Below are 25255 nucleotides of genomic sequence, written 5' to 3'. Positions count from 1 at the left end.
TGTTAAGTGAAGGTCATTATTGTGTTTTAGATTTATAACTTAAAGGAAATAGTTTGCAAATTCCTATACCTTTAAGAAACTGAGTATTTATCCATAACAAACTCCATACACTAAAAAAAAAAAAAGAAAAAAAAAGACTGATGAAACAAGATATATACTATTTTTTTTCTTTTTTTTATGGAATACTAAGGTTTTCAATTAATACTGTAAATTTGGGTATTTACCATTCGTATATGAAGCTCATCCTATTGCGCTGTCTCTCTACTACTTTGAAAGGAGTCATCGTATGAGGTTCCAGAATACCCTCTCTATATGTAGACTTTCACTAAACCTTATATTTCTAATCATGATACAAAATTTATGTAACATCGATAAACAATCAATGCATTTACGCAAAGATGAAAATCAAATGATGTATATTCAATTGCTGGTAGAACCCGTATCCCTTAAAAAACAAAAGTTTATATAAACTGCTATAATCAGTATATACGGACATGACTCCTTTGATGTACATACTTTTAGAATAAACTTGAATCATCTACATGATCAAACAAAAAAAAATATCATGGAATGGTACATGATTCATCCATCTCTCACTAGATAAAAGCAGCAGTATAATCTCAACATATAGTCCAGTAAAAATAGGATAAAACCCGGAAAAAAATATCATCTTAATGAATTTGGTATTAATAGAAGTGAACTTTTATGATGTCACTTCGTCTGCAGAATGACATTACTTCATCTGCAGAATGACGTCACTTCGTTTGCAGAATGACGTCACTTCATATAGAGAATGACGTCATTTCATCTGCAGAATGACGTCGCTTCGTCTTCAGAATGACATCACTTCGTCTGCAGAATGACGTCACTTCATATAGAGAATGACGTCATTTCATCTGCAGAATGACGTCGCTTCGTCTTCAGAATGACATCACTTCGTCTGCAGAATGACGTCACTTCATATAGAGAATGACGTCATTTCATCTGCAGAATGACGTCGCTTCGTCTTCAGAATGACATCACTTCGTCTGCAGAATGACGTCACTTCGTCTGCAGAATGACGTCACTTCGTTTGCAGAATGACGTCACTTCATATAGAGAATGACGTCATTTCATCTGCAGAATGACGTCACTTCGTCTTCAGAATGACATCACTTCGTCTGCGGAATGACGTCACTTTGTCTGCAGAATGACGTCACTTCATATACAGAATGACGTCACTTCATCTCAGAATGATGTCTCTCCGTCTTCAGAATGACGTCACTTCATCTACAGAATGTCACTTCTTAGGCAGAATGACTTCACTTCGTCTGCAGAATGACGTCACTTCATCTGCGGAATGACGTCACTTCGTCTGCAGAAAGACGTCACTTCATCTGCAGAATGACTTCGCTTCGTCTTCAGAATCCCGTCCCCTCGTCTGCAGAAAGACGTCACTTCTTCTGCAGAATGAAATCCCTTCATCTTCAAAATGACAACACTTTGTCTACAGAATGAGGTCACTTCATCTGCAGAATGACGTAACTTTGTCTACAGAAAACAAGTAGTTTACGCACTAAGATTGTTTTGTTTGTATCCTTTCTTTGTTGGAGACAGAACAGTGTTGTCCATTAGAAGATTAAAATCATGTTCTTGCTACATTCACAAAGAAAATTCAACTTTCAGACTTGTAGTCGATAGTGAATGCACGTACGTCACTAAAGGTGAGGCGCTGACATATCTAAGGGGGTATATATGAATTTATTCATGTACAGTAAGACGTCGTGTAAGGATTCGTCTGCAAACATGACTGACCTGAATGGCGCAAACCTTTGACAGTTTTGGATGATTCACGAGCAGAGGCTGATGGGAAAATGGAACTTCAACCTCTCCGTATAGTTATCTAAAATAACGTTAATCATAGCAGTCACATAATTTTTAATTTTACTGCATAAATTTCTAAGATAATCATTATTATTGAAACTACCCTTACATTCAGATAGCCAGTAATCTGAGCTAACCCCTTACAAACGGCAGCAGATGCCACGAGAATCCCACAGTGCCCTCTGCGCAAGGAGATTTAATACTTGCTCTTTATCAACCCTTGGCATCCATATGTTGTTTTTCATGGACTCCAGATAACCTAGATATGCCTTTATGCCCTATTTTAACGAAGATGAACACTCAATATACCTATCTAAAAGGGTGCTCTATTCGCCCCTGCACTTGCTACACCACGTGTGAAGGTCTTAATTCTTCTTATAACGATTTTTGGTGTTACATACAAACTAAACTCATGCTTTAGTATAAGTAAAAGAAAAACCTTACTATCTGTTAAGCTAACTATAATAATCAACTCAAAATATAAGAGAGAAAACACAAAACCACATTACATAACGATACGTGTGTTGCTGATTCACACGAAAAGATGAGATTGGAGACTTTTACATAACGAGTCATATGTTTAACAAAGACACCACCACAGAAAGGCTATAGCTGTCCATGTACTAAAAGGAGAATAGTAAAGGGTACTGTGTCTTCAAAGAGGAAAAATTCATGTAATTATATAATAGATGGACATATATCGTAGCAGCAAAGAAATATCGAATATTAAAAAAAAAAAAAACCACAAGCAAAATTTTGCATTAACAATATAATAGTTCAGTAGTAATGTGCCTTAGTTTTAATTCATATATTAACTTATCACTACCTATTTAGGCAGTTTATCATTCATTTGTTCAATAAGTATTAAATCAACAACTTATTATTTCACCTATCTTATAAACAAATCTATTTACAAAGATTCTCATAACTGTATTTTCCAAAATTGCTCACTCATTGATTTATATACAGCCTATTTGTGTAATCATTTATTTCCTAATCAGAAGTTAGTCCCTAATCAATCACTTGAACAAGAATGGACTTACACTGGCCGTGATCTTAGCAACAAAGCGTCGGGACTTGTGATCGTCACCACTCAGTTTGAGATGGCCACGAAAGTGGACCCCGACGAAAGAGTAGATGATGACACAAGAGCTGAGGACAGCTAAGAGAAAGAGTGACCTCAACTTCAGCCTCAGTCTCATGATGGAGGGAAGACAGCATCCAACATCTCTCAGTGGCCCGTCCTTGGATGATAGCGGTGTCTTCCTCTTGACATCTTGTTGTGTTCCACAATAGCGAGTCTTCTGAAAGGTGAACAGAGTTTTCTGTATATATTCTTGCTTATTTTCATTTATGTTTATCTTTATCCATGGTGGATTGCTTTCCATATTGGGACTAAATAATAATAACAATAATAATAATAATAATAATAATAATAATAATAATAATAATAATAATAATTTGTATACCTAACGAAGGTCTGGACATGGCCAGCTTGGACTGATGACACGAGAGAGAGAGAGAGAGAGAGAGAGAGAGAGAGAGAGAGAGAGAGAGAGAGAGAGGTCTTATGTAATTCTTAAGAATGTCTTATACATTGGTTGAGTGAGGATAACCTTGCAAGTTAGTAAACAGGAATATTAATCGGATGGGGGTAGGAGCAAATAGTGAACACTTTTCCCTTCATGAGACCAGGTGATAGACATTTCATATATATATATATATATATATATAAATATTTTTACTTATTACAATCAACTTGAGTGTTGCATTCCATTAAATATCCAGAGTGCAGATATTTGTTAGTTTATTACTAATTAAACTTTCGGTTTATGGTAAAATTCATGTCAAGATGTGCAATAAAATGTTTCTAAATTCATGTTTACTTTTTTATTTACCATATGGCTTGAAAGTGAATCCCTCCATACGACGATCCCTTCTCACATGCCTGCTAGCAGTGCATCTAAACGAATGTTCTTATATCCATGTCATTCACAACACATTTAACTAAAGATTACTTAGATGTATTTTCTAAATCGCTTTGGCAGATATCTGAGAAATCTTATTATTGTTAACATCAACCACTATGGCATTTAATATCGAACTGTACTTTTTGGAGTGTATATCCACTGAAAATTCAATTATGATAAATGCTTCTGGATGGGCTATTCAAACATATACCTATTACCAACTATGCTATAAAGAGAGATAGCATGGTTGGTAAGAGTACCTACTTGATTGATTGATTGATTTACGAAATTTTTGGCCCAAAGCCAAGAGCCGGAGCCGCAAGGCCATTCAGCGCACATATAACTTAGTATAAAATATCAGTATATAAATTAAAGTGAAATAGAGTAAAATATGATAAAAATTAAATCAAATTTATAAAATAGATTAAAATTTAAAACCCAAATAAAACAATAAAACTATAACTCATGGAAAATATCAATATCTTTTAAAAACTGTACAACTTGCTCTATGGAGCACTTTCACCTAAAATTTCCGCAAGGAACATATTGACTAAAAGATTATTTGTACGTTGTCATCTAAAAACAGGACAAGACACAAAAATATGCTCAATGGTTACTGCCACTTGGCAAGCAGAGCAGCGAGGAGCCAGCCTATCCGCCCCACTTGCCATCACATACCTATGAGTATAATTTGTGTGCCCTATACGTAACAAAGTTAAAACTATGCTAGACCTTCTGTCTACCAGGAAATGCACCCATGGTTGGACAAAAGACCTCATTGACTTCAATTTAAAATTATTATTCAAATTAGACCAGTGGGCCTGCCACTGGTCTTAAAACCTAATACTACATTTAAAATCGGAAACTGGGACGCACAAGCTGGAAACGTGGCTATGCCTAGTTGCAACTTTAGCTGCAATATAGGCTTGCTCATTTCCTACAATAATCATTATTATTATTATTATTATTATTATTATTATTATTATTATTATTACTTGCTAGGCTACAACCCTATTTGGAAAAGCAGGATGCTATAAGTCCAGGGGCTCCAACAGGGAAAATAGCCTAGTGAGGAAAGGTAACTTCAAGAAAAATAAAATATTTTACGAAGAGTAACATTAGATTAAATATCTCCGATATAAACTATAAAAACTTTAACAAAACAAGAGGAAGGGAAATAAAATAGAAGTGTGTGCTCGAGTGTACCCTCAAGCAAGAGAACTCTAACCCAAGAGAGTGGAAGACCATGGTACAGAAGCTATGACACTACCCAAGACTAGAGAACAATGGTTTGATTTTGGTGTGTCCTTCTCCTAGAAGAGCTGCTTACCATAGCTAAAGAGTCTCTTCTACCCTACCAGGAGGAAAATGACCACTGAACAATTACAGTGCAGTAGTTAACCCCTCGGACTTAGAAGAATTGTTTGCTAATATCAATGTTGTCAGGTGTACGAGGACAGTGGAGAATATGTAATAAATGGCCAGACTATTCAGTGTGTGTGTGTAGGCAAAGGGAAAATGAACCGTTACCAGAGAGAAAGATCCAATGTAGTACTGTCTGGCCAGTCAAAAGGCCTCATAACTCTCTAGTAGCATCTCAACGGGTGGCTGGTGCCCAGGCCAACCTACTACAATTTCATATGAGACGGAACCAAGCAAAACTTAATCATAAAATGCTTCCTATTTACTAAAATCTAAAACCAATCCTGAATCTCTTGCATCAAATGATGGCAAAAGACTGGGCTTCTTAATGCTACTAAAATACTCAACGAGTCGGTAAAAATGGTAAAAAATTGTATTGGAAAAAATTCTAAAAAAAAATGAAAACAAGAGAGGTCACAACTGCCAACAGTTCTGGCGTAAAAATAGAAGAATTTGACGGAAGCCTTTTCTTAATTACATTATCAGTTGTCACTACGGAGCAACCCACACCATTAGAACTCTTGGAACCATTGGCATAAATATGATGAGAAGTATCATACTCAGACGCATGAGATTAGTGCTCAGAAGCTTGAGATAGAAAACTAGCCCTTAGCTGCTCATCTGATTTGTTCTTTTTTTATTATAAAAAAGCCGGACAAATCTCCATCTTAGGCCTATTCCAAGGAGATACTTTGAATGGCTAATTTCAGCCACTGCAGGGGGAAGTAATCCCACTTTAATAGCTGAGGATTCTAGTCTCAACTCTAATGGTGCTCTATCAATGGGTTGCTTAACAAACTTAAAATTTGGGTTGAGCTTTGAGGTAAGAACACGAGACATATTCCTCAAAACCCAACTCTTCCCTACTAATAAAATGGGGAGGAATTCCTGAATTCACATATAAGCTATATACAGGTGATGTTCTATACGCACCTGTAAAAATTCTCAAAGCCATGTTATGAACCACATCAAGTTTTGCCAAAGTGGTTTTGCATGCAGATCCATATATCTGACAACCATAATTTAAATGTATTTTACTCAGCCACAATGCCTGGTATATCCTTAACAGACAAGTCCTATCAGCTCCACAGTTGAAACCAGACACAACTTTAAGAATGTTAAGTCAAAGTTTCGCGTTACATATCACCTCATTAATATGCTGAAAGATAATTTCTTATCCAACAAGACACCCAGGTACTTGATGCTATCTTCGTATGGTAAAATGGAATCGTTCAGAAACAATGTAGGGATCTTTTCCACTCTTCTTAGTCGACAAAAACGTATGGCTTCGGTTTTTTTCTGGAGAAAATCTGAATCCTCTAGCACTGGCCCAAGTTGCAGCAGCATTAATAGAAGTCTGGATTTTATGACATGCTTCAACAGCGGATGACTTACTACACACTACTGCATAGTCATCAGCAAAAGCCATACCATGCACCCCAACAGGAACTTATTCAAGTACACTATTAACAGCTACGTTGAGAAGAGTTGGGCTAAGAACGCTCCTTTGAGGCAATCCTTCTTCTTGAGGGTAAGCTGATTAAATAAGAGAGCCAACTCTCACTTTTAGGTACCTATCTGACAAAAAATCTTTAACACAATAAAAAATATTACCTACAATACCCCAATCAACAAGTTCCTTAAGGATACCCCCTCGCCAGGTAGTATCGTAGGCCATTTCTAGGTCAAAGAACATTGCGATGGTCTGATTTTGTATGGTAAAAGCATTCTGGATCTCTCAAGTGAGGAACATCAAAGGGTCATTGGTACTTCTATTTTTCATAAAGCCAAACTGTCGGAACATCAAAGGGTCATTGGTATTTCTATTTTTCATAAAACCAAACTGTCGATTAGATAAAAGTTTCTTGGATTCCAAATACCACACTAGTCGAGCATTTACCATTCTCTCATAGATCTTACTAACACAACTAGTTGAAGCAATTGGCCTATAATTTTTAGGGAGGTACGAATCCTTTAATGGTTCTATAAGAACTATGATCGATATTTCCAAGACTTGGGGGAAGCTCCTGAAGTCCAAAAACTATTAAAAATATCCAAAAGAAATTGTTATGTATTTTTCGGGAGTGTAAATGGCATATAAAATATCATGAAATTGTATTATCCAATTCTTTCATGGTGAAAAGAAGATTATAAGATCCTGAATTTGTACTAACAGGAGGAACAACAGTGGTACTGTTCCTAATGTCCATGAAGTCAAGAGGGTAGTGTAGGGGAGTAGGTATATTAAAAAAAAAATGCCTACCAAAGGCTTCAGCTACTTCTCCAGCTTCAGATATTAAGAGGCCATCAATTCTCAATATAGGCAAGGGAGATGGACGGAATTTCACTTGCAACTTTCGTATTCTATTCCAGACTAATGAAATATGTATTTAATAAATGATTCTCTTCTTACATTCTTAAAAGTTTTCTTTTGATAAGCAAGACCTAAGCAAGGGTATCTACGATATCTCTTGTAGCAAGTTCTTGCTATCTTCTGCGTTAAAGCACAGGCATCATTCTACCAGGGAACTACAGGACGTCGAGGTTTACGAGATGTTCGGGGTATGGACAGCATGGCACCACACAACAATATGCTCTCTAAATACTTGTATGCATGTATTGAACTATGGAATTCATTCATTTCGTGATAAATCTTAGTGGATTTATCAAATAATCCCCAGTCAGCTTCCCCCACCTTCCATTTGGGTAAACATGGAGGTGGTATGTATTTTACATATTTCAGGTGAGTGGGCCAATGATCACTGCCAAGATCATTCTGGTCTTTTGCTCATTGATAATCTAACCTCAAAGATGAAGAACAAATAGTGAGGTCTATGGCTGGATCGCAACTATGATAAACATCGTCTTGATAGGGAACCATCATTCATTAAAGTGATGTCATTCACATCAAGCAATTGTTCCACTATCAACATCTATTCTATTGATCACAATGTTGTTCTCCCCATAGGGTATGTTCGGTTTTAAAATCCCCCATTAATATAAAGAGTTCAGGAAGTTGGTTTATTAAGGATTGTAAATCATTAAGTTCTAGCTGACGAAGATTACCATGTGCATACTGAAGTCTATTTTGTAATGTTGGATCAAGATAAAGTGAACAAATCGTGATCCATTTGTCAGTAAAAATTTGGATTGCACAATCGTGTAACACAGAATTCAGGTGGACAACTCTGTGATTAACAGACTTGCAGATTATGATACCTGTGCCTCTCTGAGCACAAGTGCCTATAAGGGGTGGAGACCTATAAAAAGAGAAATTATAACTCAAATTGGGAGTATGATCTCCCAATTTAGTCTCCTGTATTTACATTTCAGATATATCATGTTCTTTAAGCCGAACTCGAACTTGCTCTTTATTTGAATTAAATCAATGGTTGTTCCATTGCATGAGAGATATCATTTAGACGTTTTTAGGGGTTTTAATGATCTAACAATTTACGAATCTGAGACCTGGAGAGAGAGAGAGAGAGAGAGAGAGAGAGAGAGAGAGAGAGAGAGAGAGAGAGAGAGAGATCTAGCCGGTTACACTCTCAGTACTTATTGATCTGGATAGTACAGACAATTTTTGAGGTGTTGGGCCTTCACTTGCCCTTTCAGTTTTATTTTTAGCAATTCTATTATGACTCTGAGAATGTGGAGGTGAAGCGAGAGGAAGGGGCCTCTTTTGTCTAACAGATTTGGGCTAGCCGTCATTGGATCGGTGAACTGTTATGGCAGGTGATGTTACAATTTAGTATGAAGAATCCTCAATATCTAGAGGTAAGAATTCTTCAAAATCTTTAATCAATCTGGTCATAATTGGAAGGGCTATGAGAGCATCACTAGAAGAGGTTTTGTGAGCAGGAAGGCCATGCCAAACCAGGGGGGGGGGGGGTCACGGGGAACCCCACCAGGGGGGCCCAAGGAGCCCTACCAGAGGGGCAGGAGGATCCCCAACAGAGGGGGCAGAAAGAGCCCCGCTGGGGGGGGGGGGGCAGGTGCCCCACAAGGGGCCCCCAAGGAGCCCCACCAGAGGGGGGCCCCAGAACTCTTCATTGCATCTGAATAAGATCTTCTTGCTAATACCCTCTTTGCATGTCCGACACTGATGTGTTCTGCAATAGATTACATCAATACCTCTAACTCTTTCTTTAGTACACGGCTCGATGGCCCTTTCAGTTCACACACATTACAGGTGTTGAACATTCCCCATGCTCAGGTTGGGCACAAGATCCACAGATCTTATTCTTAGTACAAATCCTAGAGGAGTATCCACAACCAAAACTATTGAAGCACTGAAGCACGCTTGGTCTATAAGGACAAACTCTAACAATTTCGCTGTCAAAAACAATGTCTGGAGGCAAATGAGAATTCGCCCAAGTTGAAATAATCATTGATGAATGGGGCACTTTGAATACGTTCCAAATCACATCTGGACATATTTCCAAAGTCTCTCTCATACAACTCATATATGTCCTCATTAAAGATAACCCCTTTTGCATAGCTAAAGTTGTAGTGAGGTTTTATTTGTTTTATTATTCCAACAGGATCAAGTCTAAGATTAAGAAGAATTACTGCTTGTCTTGTCAATCTTGGTATTCATCACAAAACTATTACGTCCGAAGCGAGATATTTCTGGTCTATTAACATTACCGATATTCTGGTTTACTAATCTCTTCACATTAAAGAGGTTGCCAATGTGAAGAGGTTGCCTCTCTCACTTCGTGTGGTAATAATCAACCACTTAGCTAGATCCAGTGATCTAGATATTTCAAATAATTTTGGATCTTCCGGTTCATACCATCGGCTTTCAATGCTAGGAAATCACATCTAAAGACGTTTCCTCGTAGCAAAAATTTGTGGAGGAGACCCTTTCAGACCCCCCCGTCATCAGTGACGACACAAACTTTACCCCCCACCCAAAAAGACGCTCTTACACCGATGGAGAGGTCTATATACATCTAAATACCTAGGTACCTTTTATGCCCTTAAAAGCCTGACATTCATAGCTAAATATACTCATTTCACGTTTATTATCAAACAAAATTCTGTCTAGGAAATACTGTAGTGATATTAAACCTGATTGATTGATTGATTTGAGGTTTTCTGGCATCCTGACATCTAAGGTCATTGACGACGATTTAATTTACTATAAATAAAGAATAAAAGAATATTCAATTAAAACCATAAAAGCAAAGATGTCGTTTTAAAAGTTAAATAACTTCATGAAGACTTGCTTCTGAAGTAAAGCTAAAAGTACCACTAGCATGGTAAGACGCATCATGTCCAAGAATCTTGGCAAGGATGAGCCTGCCATCCTCAGCTCGAGCCTCAAACAGATATCTATTTCTTTCATTACTATATATGGTGCATTCGGTCAGCAAATGCCTCACTGTCAAGGGTACCAAACAGTGGTTGCAATGTGGCTGGTATTGACCAGTAAGCAGATATTCATGTGTCAACAGAGCGTGAACAATGAGGAGACGACAAAGAGTAGTCTCTCACTTTTGGGGTATCATGTTATACTTCCAGGGGTATATAAAATTCCTCATTTCTCGCATCTTATTTTATATCAAACCTGATGAAAGTGGTTAGAAGAGAATGAAAAAAATCTTGATTCCTTGCATGACAGATACCAATTCTACTCCTGATGCCTTACTAAAAGTAATGAGATGCAAATGCAATGGCTCTTGTGACACTGAGGACTGTTCATGTAAAAGTAATGTGCAATATTGTACCATTTTTTTTTTTGGGGGGGGGGGTTGAAGTGTCAAGCTAGTACTTGCGTTAACATTATTATTATTATTATTATTATTATTATTATTATTATTATTATTATTATTATTATTATTATTATTATCATTATTAGCTAAACTATAATCCTAGTTGGAAAAGCAGGATGCTATAAGACCAAGATCTCTAACAGGGAAAAAACACCAGTAAGGAAAGGAAACAATGAAATACATAAACTACATGGAAAGTAAAGAACAATTAAAATAAAATATTTTAAGAACACTCACAAAATTAAGACAGATCTTTCATCTATAAACTATAAAAAGAGACTCGTGTCAGCCTGTCCAACATGAAAACCATTTGCTGCAAGATTGAACTTTAGAAGTTCTACCCATTCTACTACCCTATCAGGAAGATAATTCCACAAGTTGGTCACAGATGGAATAAAGTTTCTAGAATACTGCGCAGTATTGAGCCGAGTTTATGGAGAAGGCCTGACAATTAAAATTAGCTGCATCCTTAGTATTACGAACAGCATGGTACTGTCCGGGAAGATCTGAATGTAAAAGATGGTCAGAATTATGAAAACTGTTATGCAACATAACAAAAAAATTGAACGACGGTGCCAGAGATTAATATCAAGATCAGGAATAAGAAATTTAATAGACCGTAAGTTCCTGACCAACAAATTAAGATGAGAACAAGGTAGAATGAGAGAATTAAAACACTTCAGAATAGATTGATCACCAAAAATCTTACAAGATTTTCTCAATAAGCCAATTTTTGTGCAATTGAAGAAAACACAGGCCTTATGTGTTTCTCAAAAGTATATTTTCTATCGAGAATCACACCTAAAATTATGAGTCATACACAGTTAAAGAAACATTATCGATGCTGAGATCCGGAAGTAAAGGAACAACTGTCCTTGACCTATTCACCTATTCACAATCACACTAAGTTTTGTTAGGATTCAACTTCATACTGCATAATTTGTACCCTGCACTAATCTTAGCTAGCTCTCTATTAAGGGATTCAACAACCCCAATTCCAGGAAATGGAATTGATGCAAAGAGTAGCATCATCTGCATATGTAACGAACTTGTTTTCAAGGCCAAAACACATGTCATGTGTATATAGTATGAAAAATAATGGGCAAAGAACTCTTTCCTGAGGAACACCAGATATCACAATCCTATATTCACTATGGTACCCATCATCAACAGCTCTTTGCAATCTATTACTTAAGAATTCAATAATGATTCTAAGAAAAAAACCGGCACCCACTCTTAACTGTTGAGTTTGAAAACAAGGGCCTCATGATTAACTCGGTCAAAGGCAGCACTAAAATCAAGGTCAATCATTCAACTTCCCGACTATCAAAGTAATTCTGTACAGCACTGGAGATTATAAGAAGGGCATCACATACCAAATTGTAAACTAGGGAACAGATGATTACCTTCAGTAAGAGGTGAAGACATTGAACAGCAAAAATGATTGTAGCTCTTATTTTTTACTTATATATTTCTATATGCTGAAGAAGTCGGTAAATAATTTGCTATTTGTCCTTTAAGGTTATCTTGTATCTATTATAACCAATATAATCCTTGCCGGACTTGGGTTCAAGTCCTGCTCAAACTCGTTAGTTTCTTGTAGTGTGTGCAACCTCACCATCCTTGTGAGCTAAGGATGGAGGGTTTGGGGAGACTATAGATCTACCTGCTGAGTCATCAGCAGACATTTTCTGCCCCTCCATGGTCGTAGCTTGGGTGGAGAGGGTCTTGGGCGCTGATCATATGTATATATGGTCAGTCTCTAAGGCATTGTCCTTGCTCTCTACTTCTGCCATTCATGAGCAGCCTTTTGAACCTTTAATATTGCATTTGATCCAGGTTATTGCAGGTGTTAAGAATCAGAATCCATGCCTAAAGCGAATCAATTCTAAATATGTTCTTACAAATAAGAATAAAAATTTATGTAATTGTCAAAATAGAATTAAGAAATTTCAAGATTGCAGAATTTATTTTTTCCCATGGTGTTCATAAAGGTGGTAATTATACATTCATGTAATAGAATAAACCCAATATTTTCATCTAATTTACATGAACATCAAACAGGATGTATTTTCTTTAAGCAATTCCTGTGCAAAAAATAGAACATAAAAAGAAACAAATATGACAAAACAGATAAAAGTCTTCATTCTAAAACATTTTACTGCGAAATTGGTAGTTTAAGGGATAGTGATTGATATATGAAATAAAATCCTTTTGATAATCTGTATTCCAGTTCGGTTTTTTTTTGTGTGTGTGAAAAAGTGTCTATTTTAAAGAAATTTACAGCATTATAGAAACAATCTTGTGTAGAATTTTATTTTCTCTTTTTTATAAGTAAGATACACGATTTTTGAGAAAGTGAAACTATACCAACCAAAAAGGTTTAAAGTGGGAAATGTAAAATTTCAAAATGTCTAACTCTGTCCTACATGTTCATAAAATAAAACAAACTATCGCAACTTCGTTATACTAAACCACATTTTTCATCTATTTCCCATAAACTATAAACCCTCTTTGTGTGACGCATCCTCAGAACAGGAGTAACCTAAAACCCCCTGCAAAAAGCCATAGAAATATACCGGCTAATTCCCTGTTACGCTTAAATTTCACTCTTCGATACTTTAGCAATCGACAGAGAGGTATCCTTAGGTACAGAAGACCTAGAAAGAACTGAGTACGCTACTATCTAATCAGTGGGTATAGAAACGGACTGACTCTTATACTTTTTCATGGTTTGTTAGATCTTTCATAAATAAACTATGAAAAAGAGACTTATATCAGCCTGTTCAACATAAAAATATTAGCTGCAATTTTGAACTTTTGAATGATTACAAAGATCATCCCACAATCTGGTTACAGCAGGAATAAAACTTCTAGAATAGTGTGTAGAACCGAGCCTTATGATGGAAAAGGCATGACTGTTAGAATTAATTGCATACCTAGTACTAAGAACAGGATGGTACAGTCTAGGTATATCCTAATGCAATGAATAGTCAGAATAGTGAAAAATCTTATGCAACATGCATAAAGAACTAACTGAACGACAATGCCAGAGATGAGCCCATCTGTATAGTAGCAACGTATATTTTTTTTTCATTTATCAGAGATTGCTAATATTTTATCATATGTTTCGTATAATACAGAAACTGTAAATACAATAATCTATTTACAATACATTGATATGGTTTTCCGAACATAGCTGTTCCTACTAGTAATAAATTCGGGGACAGAATAATGATCCCCATTCAGTCCTTCACTTAACCTTGTTACATCAAAAAATATCAGAAAGGAACTGAAAGGACGAAAAAAGTGAAAAAAGAAATTACAAAAATAACATATAGAAAACTTGACGAGACCCAATAGCTCTTTCAATTTGCTCGTATGGATCATATTGTTGATCTTTTCCCCATATCGATTTGATTTAATTCCAAGAGATGACCTGGTAAGGAAATTGTTATGTAATCACATCTAAGGAAATACTTGATTAAAACATTATATGGAAATCAATTACTTTGAATACAGAGTTGTTACACAATAGTATTTTTGGAAAGCAGTGAACGTTACCATCTCTTTTATTATTATTATTATTATTATTGTTGTTGTTGTTGTTATCATTATCATTATTATTATTATTATTATTATTATTATTATTATTATAATTAAGTTTTTGTTGTTAATAATCTAAACTAATTATCCACCTAATAATTAAGTCAAACATTGATGATTCGGACTTGTAGTAGTAGTAGTATAAAGAAGACTTCAAAGGACCGCACAGCAAAAAACCAAACGGAATTAATGTGAGTTTGGTGTCCCTAGAGAATAAATATTGTCTGTCTGATTTCATGAAATAAGAATGAGTTTAAGCAGAATGATCATGCAATGAGTCGTGATCAAAGAGAGAGAGAGAGAGAGAGAGAGAGAGAGAGAGAGAGAGAGAGAGAGAGAGAGAGAGGGGTAACAAGAATTATCCACTGGGATAAACTGAATAATCAGGCAATGAGACAAGACCCCTACTGTCTCTCTTTCCTTCATGAAAAAGGATGATTAAAAATAAAAATAAATTCATCTGTGTAAAATGAATGACCGTAAAATGAGGTAAGTTAACTAGATCCTCTGTGTTCCCGTTGTGGCAAATCATAATGAAGACATTTGTTGGCTTCTTAAGCTTCGTGTGTCAAGTAAGTTGGTTTCTTCGTCTTCGTTTGAGTTTTTACAAAAAAGGAAGCAAAATAAATTACTGACATCAAGGTGCGGTAGAGCTGTAAATGAAAATAAAGGGGAATACTTAGTTACCATGATTACCTTCACATCAACCGGAAAGAAAACGTTCATGTTTTGCCATATCTTTCATAATAAAATAAGTATGTTTTCAAGTCCCTTTTAGTGATTAGCTTCGTGTTATTATTATTATTATTATTATTATTATCATTATTATTATTATTATTATCATTATTATTATTATTATTATTATTATTATTAAAGCTAAGTCACAACTTTAGTTGGAAAAGCAAGATGCTATAAGCCTAATGGCTCCAAGAGGGAAAAATAGCCCAGCGAGGAAAAGAAATGAATAAATTGCCGGAGAAGTGATGAACAATTAAAATGATTTTTGTTTAAGAACAGTAACAACATTAAAATAAATCTTTCATATATTATCTATAAAAATAGATCTATGTCAGCCTCCTTAACATAAAAAAAACATTCGCTGGAAATTTGAACTTTTGAAGTTCCACCGATTTAACTACCTATTTAGGAAAATTATTCCATAAATTGGCCACAGCTGGAATAAAACTTCTAGAATATTGTGTAGCATTGAGCCTCATGATGGAGAAAGCATGAGTAATAGAACTGACTGCATACAAATTATCAAGATTATTCAGGATGGTACTGTCCGGGAAGATCTGAATACAAAGGCTCAATACTACACAGTATTCTAGAAGTTTTATTCCAGCTGTCCAGCTGTAACCAAGTTGTGGAATGATCTTACTAATCGGGTAGTTGAATCGGTAGAACTTCAAAAGTTCAAACTCGCAGCAAATGTTTTTATGTTGAACAGGCTTGCATAAGTCCTTTTATAGTTTATAAATTATCTTACAATGTTGTTAATGTTTTTAAAGTATTTTATTTTAATTTTTATTACTTCTTATATCGTTTATTCATTTCCCTATTTCCTTTCGACACTGGGATATTTTTCCCTGTTGGAGCCCTTGGACTTATAGCATCTTGCTTTTCCAACTAGGGTTGTAGCTTAGCTAGTAATAATGATAACAATAAAGGTCCGAATTATGAAAAATCCTATGCAACATGCATAAAGAACTAACTGGACGACGGTGACAGACATTAACATCTAGAGCAGGAAAAAATTAATAGACAGAAAGTGCCTGTTCAACAAATTATGATGAGATTCAGCAGACGAAGAACAGACAGATAAATAGTCTAATTCAAGTTGTATTTTATAATGATATTACGTTAACGGAAAATAGAATTTAACCGAAGATCTGTTATGAAATTACTTTCATGTTAAAGGAAAATATTCTTCTTTTAGGATTATGCTCTTCTCTGATAACCTTAACAATAAAATAAAATACTGTCACTTTCAGTATTTTTCATCCACAACATTCATTACAACAAATATACCTTTACGCTACAATATACAAGATATTTTACTTCTAGTCACATATTTGAACAATTCTCTTGGCAAAATAAAAAAATAAAAATTGGACGTGTTTGCAAACGGAAATTAAATATGGTCATGATTTCAGATTAATTTAGCAGTTGATTGTTACTACCAGAATGCCGTCTCCACCCCTTATTTTATGAGAGAGAGAGAGAGAGAGAGAGAGAGAGAGAGAGAGAGAGAGAGAGAGAGAGAGAGAGAATTCAAACGTAATATATAAGCTATTACGCATATATGGATATATATATATATATATATATATATATATATATATATATATATATATATATATATATATATATATATATTATATATATGTATATCAATCACCAGTCGTTGTTAGTTCACATATAATATATATATATATATATATATATATATATATATATATATATATATATATATATATATATATGTATGTATATCAATCATCAGTCGTTGTTAGTTCACTGCAGCACAAAGGCCTCAGACATGACCTTCTACACGCGTCTGTTTATGGGTTTTCTATAACTATTTATCTCCACTAATTTTCTTAGCCCGTCAATACATCGTCTCCTCTTACTTTCTCCGATGTGTTTGCAATCTCTAGGGACCCATTCCACTACTCTTCTTGTCCATACAGTTTCTGTTATTCTCATTAAATGTCCTGCGCATATCTATTTCCTTTTCTTACATATTAGGATATCTTCTAGTTTAGTTCCCTCTAGTATCCATGTTGCTTTTTTTTGTCTCTTCACGTTATTCCCATCATTATTCTTACTATAGACCTTTCAGTTGTGACTAGCTTTGTTCTGCGGCTTTAGTAGGGCTCCATGTTTTCGATGCATATGTTAGTAATGGTAGGACCATCTGATTAATTACTTTTCTTTTTAGAGAAAGACCATTTTACTTTTCACAATCTCGTTTTGTTTCACAAAAGTTCTCCACTCCATGCTTAAGCTTCTGTCAATTTCGGTCTCATGTCCTAGGGAAGGACTCCATGTCTGTCCTAAGTACGTGTATTCATTAACAATCTCTAGAGGTTCATCCATAAGCCTTGTTTTTGTCTCTGTATTTTCATTGAACATTATCTTAATTTTATTAATATTCCTTTTTAGTCCTACATTTATGCTTTATCTATTCAAATCTTCCATCATCGTTTGCAATTCCTTCCATGATTCACTCATAAGAACTAGGTCATCTGCAAACCTTAAGTTATTAAGGTATTCCTTATTGATATTAATTCCTATATTTTCCCAATCTAAATTCCTAACAACTCCTTCTAGGCATGCTGTAAATTTTATAGGAGAGATGAGATTTCTCTGTCAAATTCCTTTCTAAATATGGGTTTTATCACTATATTTATGTAGTTTTAGAATGTTTGTACTTCATTATAGATACATTCAAGTATTCTAACATAAGATTCATCTACTTGTCTTTGAAGGCCTTCATTACCGTTGAAGTTTTCACAGACGCAGAAACTTTCGCACAGTCTATAATTGTCATGCATAGGGGTTTGTCATACTCTGTTGAATTCCCCATTAACTTTTCAGAGCCTGCGTGCTCTCTTGATTGATTAAAGTGAAGCTCTCTTTCCATTCAGCCTAATATGATCTACTAAATATCATATTCATTACTGAAAGAAAACTTATTGAGCGGTATTTTATTTCATCTATTATTAAATCAATTGTAAGGTCACCTTCTCCTGCTGCTTTGCATTTTTTAAGAATCATAATACTTTCTTTACTCCTCCGTTACCACAAAAAAACTTTGGCTACCACAATCTCGTAAAACTCGCACAAAATAATAATTTGATGAATTTTTGCTAAAGGGGACTGTTTAAAGAGGGCCTAGGTTCAGATTTCTTTCCACTAGTATGCATAGAAGTTTCAGTAAACTCAGCATTACTAGAATCTAAAGCTCTAGTATAATAACTATTAAGCCTCTACTTCGCTACACACAGTTATGTAAAATGCCATCCACTGCAATTTCTACACCTTTGAGTAAAATTATAGTCACATTGACGTGTCACATGATTATGGTAGCCACACCTAATGCATGAAGAACTAACTGAACAACGGTGACCGAGATTAACATCTAGATCAGGAAACAGTTTCTCCACTTTCAATTTTGGACTCGCTAAAATTGAGCAATTTACGAGCAAATGTGCTGTATCTTGCTTATCATCCTTTTTAGTTTTTACATAGTCAACACTAACTATATATATATATATATATATATATATATATATATATATATATATATATATACAGTATATATATATATATATATATATATATATATATACAGTGTATATATATATATAATATATATATATATAATATATACATATATATATATATATTATATACACATATATATATATATATATATATATATAATATATACATATATATATATATATATATATATATATATATATATATATATATATATATATACATATATATATATATACATATATATATACACACACACATATATATATATATATATATATATATATATATATATATATATATATATGTATAACCATAACCTTTGTACCATGGTCTTCCACTGTCTTGGGTTAGAGTTCTCATGCTCGAGGGTACACTCGCGCACACTGTTCTATCTAGTTTTTCTCTTTTGTTTTGTTACAGTTTTTATAGTTTATAAAGGAAATATTTATTTTGGTGTTGTTGCTGCTCTTAAAATATTTTATTTTTCCTTTTTTCCTTTCCTCACTGAGCTATTTTCCCTGTTGGGGCCCCTGGGCTTATAGTATCCTGCTTTTCCAACTAGGATTGTAGCTTAGCAAGTAATAATACTAATAATAATAACAATAATAATAAAGTTGTACTTGGTTCTAAGCCCTAGGTTTTCATTAAGCACATGCCATATAAAATACTGTAGAAAAACGTTAACTTTGACATCAAGCTTTATGAACGCATTTCTAATAGCTTTCATTGAAGCTACAAACGCATAACGGGTCATCTGATAGTGTTAACTTCGATTCTACATGTTTCTGAATTGCATCATATTTTTGTGTTAATAGCATTGCAAATGCTTGCAATAATAACTTATATGCCTCTTCAAAGGAATGATTTTCAATATCAGGAGAATCAACATGTACTAATGGGGACATTAACAACTGGTTCTTTGGATACATACACTTTAAGTGAGTGTCATTCAATTTCTCAAATTCATGAAATAATTCAACTAAACACTGACTCAGGTAAAAGAACTTGAGGCATCCGTAACTAATTTTCAATGTTAACTAGTGGGGTAGGTGTGGTCTTTTATCTTTTTCTAGTAGTGTTCATCTGTTAATCTTTTGTTCTATAGAAGTTTCATCTTCCTATATGTGTTACATAGCTCAATATTTCCTGATCCAAGCCTTATTGTTCTTTTTCAAACTGTTGAACTCTGTGAATGTACAGAAGTAAATCTTGTTCAGGCAACCCTTCAAGGTTAGATAAGGACTGCATTATATAATTTTGTTATTCTCTGCTAGCATAAGAGCACCGTTTCTTCAAAATGTTGACAGAAGTTTATAATTCTACAACGTTAATTTAATACTAGGGATAGATACAACGGTTATCAAAGTTCCAGTAACAATGGAGAGTTGGCCGTATTAAACTTGACTGTATGATATATATTCACTTCAATATTAAAACTGGTTAAATCCTGAACCCATTTTTTTTTTGCTTTCATTGCATATACCAACAGGCTTATATTATTGTAAGAAAATCACAAAGCCGAGTACAGCTCCACCCACATCAAAAGGCTTACAACACAAAGGACGGAGGTTAAGGATTGTAACTGACCCTGTCATGGTCGCCATATGAAAAAAGACTTGAACCTTGCAATGACATGCAATTTAGTGATGACAGGGTAAATGGATAGGGAAATCTCATTTATATCTAATTACATACGTCAATAGGAAATTGAAAACGTACAGCGTATGCCAGTGCTCTGTAATCCCTTTGCTTGATAGAAATCCTTGCCCTTTGTGCACCGTAACCCTTCTAAGCCATGCTATTCTTGGAGAGTTGACCTTACGACAGACAACCACTTCAACACTGTATGGTCACAATTAAATTTTCCCATAACCAGGCAATTGCAATAAAAATTCTGTAATATTGGCCAAAGCCATCTATGCTCTAGACCAGGGATGGGGAACCTGCGGCCTTAAGGCCGCATATGGCCTTCTGGACCATCAAGTGCGGCCTTTTACGGCCTTTGATATGTGTACAGTATATGTAGTATATTTCTGATTTGACACTGAGGTATATGTAGTATATTTCTGATTTGACACTGAGGTATATGTAGTATATTTCTGATTTGACACTGAATATTGTGTGTTTGAAATCATTCTACTGTAAGTACACACATACAAATATGTACACATAGCTATAGAAAAGTTGTGTTCAGTGATGTACCTCCCTTAGAATGGAAGCAATTTTTTCCTTGAATTCAAAGAATCTCAACTGAATACAATTAGCAGTTTCCTTGTCAGCTGCAACAGCTGTTGTAGCTGACAAGGAAAAACTAGTAGTTGCAGTGAGTGAGTGATTTAACGTATGATGGACGAGAGTGTTACTGTTTTGTCAATCTCACTGTGATCTATGTTAGTTTTAGATGATTCAAAAGTTTCCCGATTTTTGGCATAATATTTTATTTGTGCTTTCACTGATGAGTTTTGATTGTATGAAAAATAGCTTCCCTTAGGTAACCTTAACGTAAGGACGAGAGGAACAGACATTTTAACAACTTCAACATAGGAGGACTAAATTTTACTTCCTTATTATAATAAGTTATGCACTGATGGTGTTCCAGCTATGATGGCTAAAAACTAGGGATTTATTGAACATCTTCAGAAAGCTAATATCTTTTTTTTTTTTTTTTTTTTTTTTTTTTTTAAGGAAAACAGCTAAGTGTGTTTAAGGAACTTGAATGAAATATTCTAAAATTTAGTTTTAAATATAATTCATTTACTGATTACTTGTATGAAAAGTACTCGATTAAAATATTTGAAATTTTAATGCTTTAAATTTTTATAAACTTGTCACTCTTTCTTTAGATTACTAATAAATTACTTGGAAGATAAAATAGCCAACAAAATTCTATGCGGCCTTAAGGAGCATTGAAGAATTGCAAGATGGCCTTCATCCAAAAAAGGGTTCCTCACCCCTGCTCTAGACCAAGGTGTCAGTCTTTAATGTATATATTTGTGTCATTATATTCCAGAAGTGCAATAAGCTTGATAGCACTGTAATATTCTTGGCATTTAGCTCAGTAGGATAAGTAGTTTTAGAATAGCCTCATATAAAGTTAATGTTCATTACTAGGTCAAGTGCCTAGTTTAAAATTTAATGAAAAGTTTCTTCAGTGCTTAGTCTACTCAGCTATCATGTAAGCAAGTTCAATTACTAATAGTTTAGAAGTTATCAAAATTAATACATGAAAGAACACGGTTACTTATTAACCTACCCTATGATACTAAACTATGATTGACTATGCTAAAGTTCATAAGAAAATGAGTTAATGATGATCATTAATGTTTTTTTATAAGACATGGAAGTTAGGTTAATGACCTTACCAAATTCAAACCTATGCAATTTGAAAATCAACTGAAACACGCCTAAATGTAACTCGATTCTTGCCTCCAAATTTCTACAAACCACCCCCTTCCTCCCAAATCCTTCGGTACTTCATTGTTGATTTTGGCCCTCAAGTTCAATGGCTGTTGTCCTCAACAAACATTTTACTTGTTAATCTTCATAATAATCATACATCATTATGGTCTAGGGACCATGAACAATGTTAACAATATGACCAGGATCCACTCAAAGAGGTCGGCAAACCAGCAGGTAGGGACAGAGTCGCGAGTGAGTGATGACATAATTGTGCTGGGCCACACTCAACTTTTCCTCTTCTGCCAGTCTTGCTTCACCGTCGAGCCCAGGTCATCATTGTGTGTCTTACCTTTTCATGAGCCCTATTTCCACTGAACACACACAAACACAAACACAAACACACACACACACACACACACTCTCTCTCTCTCTCAATTGATATATGAATCTTAGGTTAACAATCATTATAATTACATTATTTAGTATCTCTTTTAATAAAAGGGTAATAAATATGTGAATATTTCTTTTCTATAAAATTTATATCACACCAGTAGTTTACATTCTGTGCACAGGTTAGCATATCTCTGTGGGTTTGATCTACATACTATGTACTACTTGATAATTTTCCTATATTTCTAATTTTTCCTTCTGAAATCCGTGGCAGTTTTTGTTGCTTCTGATATCACCATTTAACTTCCTCCTTTTCAAGAAAGCTTATCTTTTGATAAGAAATGCTACAACTTAGCAGTAAGTGGTGTTATGATAAAGGTAATAATACCCTTTATAAAACTCATAGAAATGTACAAGTTGCGATGCTTAACAGACTTGTAGGCAGATGGAAATCGCCATTTTCTTTGATATTATTCTGATGTTTGCAAATTTGCATAAAATCTTAATAAGTTTAATAGAAGAGATTAAACATGCAGGTTACCCAGTTGTTGTTCTAGTCCATGATTTAAGGTCTAGTAATCTTAAGTTGTGGAAGTAATTAGACATTAGTCCAGGGGAAACTAACAAAATATCTTTTAAAAACCCCGTATCTGATCGAGATGTGTGTTTCCAGATGAACCGCATTTGATTAAACTGATAAGGAATAATTCAACTGTTTCTGGTTTTTAACTGAAGGGTGGTAGTTTCATATCACTTTCTTGTATCAGGGAAATGTTAAAAGCAACAAAAACAGTATGATTTGCCATATAAACTAAATAATATGCATTTGGATGTACCGGGTCATAGAGACAATGAGTTAAAGAAGCAAGTGAACTTTTGCCAGACACATGCTCTAGTGCAATTATAGATCTCTGAGAAAGGGGACTGTGAGAGAATAGGTACTGAAAGGAAACTGCTGACTTCACCCCTCTGGTGGATGAATGGTTTGATGTAATGAATTCTGCTCATAAGTTTGGTGACAAGCAGTCACGTAGGCAGTTTGGAATTAACTTATATGACCAACTAAATAATGTTAACAATGAGGATGAAACATTAGCCCAATATATGTTTCAGAAAGATGTAATATTATATTCCTACTCAGTGACTGGATTGCACAAAAGGCTTCATATACTCCAGTTTTAAATACATTGTAACATAAAAAAAACTAAATGAGAATGGCTGGGAACATTTATTTGGAAGCATGTAACAAATGCACGGACCTTGTAGCAACCCCTCTCACCAAATGCTTCCCCTGTGACGTTCAGGTTAAACAATTTACTCTTGGGAAAATATTTTGCACTACTATCATGGATCGCGAATGCAACTATTGCTAATACTGACTGTCTGTAAAATTGATGAATTTAAGACAACGCATAATAAAGGTCAAACTTTCAATGAAAGAAACCTAGCAGCCGAACTTTACTGATATCTATTTCAAAGACTTGAATGTTGGCAGTGATCTAGATAATGATGTAAATGATGAGAATGATGGAAATGATGATGATAAACACGGATGTATCATTATCATTATCATAACACCACTCTACGATGTTATAGCATATTTTGTTACAATATCCATGTTCTTGAAAATGAAAAAGTTAAATAGTGATATCCAGATCAACAAGAAAAAGGCAAGACTTTCTGAAGTAAAAATAGGAAATATATGAATATGATATATTAATAGTATGTACAACAAACAGACAGAGTTATGTTAACCTGTATACAGAATGTAAATAAACTGCTGGTGTGAAATAAATTGTATATGAATATAGTATTCATACATTTATTTTCCTTTCAATCGTAACGATACAACAAAATCATGTGATTATTATAATGTCTGTTAACAGAAGATAGATATATCATTTAGGAGAGAGAGAGAGAGAGAGAGAGAGAGAGAGAGAGAGAGAGAGAGAGAGAGAGAGAGAGAGAGAGAGAGTGTGTGTGTTCAGTGGAAATATGTCACAGGAAAAGGGAAGACACCCGATGACCTGGGCCATCCTGTGGCGCAGGACTGGCAGGAGAGGCAAGCGGGGCCCAGCATTATTATATCATCACTCGCATCTCGGTCTCTACTGCTGGTTGGCCGACATCTCTCAGTGAATCCTGGGTCTGTCTATCGGTCCTGCTGTGCTGTCCTGGTTTTCGATTCGTAACTAACCCCTGTCTGCTTTAGGGCAGTATTTGGTCTCCTCTGGTATGGGGCAGTATATACTACCACTAGAGAACTATTGGGTCCTTTGATTGGCCGGACAGTGCTACATTGGGTCCCTCTCCACGTTTACGGCTCATTTTTCCTTTGCCTACACCGAATAGTCTGTCCTCTTCTTTCCACATTCTCCTCTGTTCTCATACATCTGACAACACTGAGATTACCAAACAATTATAATTTGCTAAAGGGGTTAACTAATGCAGTGTTATGGTGGCCGATGTGGTAACGTCCCTCATTGGTGAACGCCAGACTGGGGTTCGAGCCCTGCTCAAACTCGCTAGTTT

The 25255-nt window shown here is 35.0% G+C and overlaps 1 protein-coding gene across 3 annotated transcripts in view; it reads right to left on the bottom strand.

Moving 5' to 3' along the window:
• The window catches only part of LOC137642169 (carbohydrate sulfotransferase 11-like), a 67041-nt gene that overhangs the window by 23547 nt on the left and 18239 nt on the right, over positions 1-25255 (bottom strand). For 2 of the 3 annotated variants that reach the window (XM_068374709.1, XM_068374707.1), the window contains exon 2: positions 2907-3167. In XM_068374709.1, coding sequence (XP_068230810.1) covers positions 2907-3065 — 159 coding nt within the window. In that variant the 5' untranslated portion in view covers positions 3066-3167. The remainder of the gene's footprint in view (positions 1-2906; positions 3168-25255) is intronic. The other variant, XM_068374708.1, reaches the window with a different exon arrangement.

This window comes from Palaemon carinicauda, chromosome 6 (assembly GCF_036898095.1).
Source record: "Palaemon carinicauda isolate YSFRI2023 chromosome 6, ASM3689809v2, whole genome shotgun sequence".
NCBI classification, from domain to species: domain Eukaryota; kingdom Metazoa; phylum Arthropoda; class Malacostraca; order Decapoda; family Palaemonidae; genus Palaemon; species Palaemon carinicauda.
Note: the sequence above shows the minus strand (reverse complement) of the source record. Positions and strands in the feature narration are given on the sequence as shown.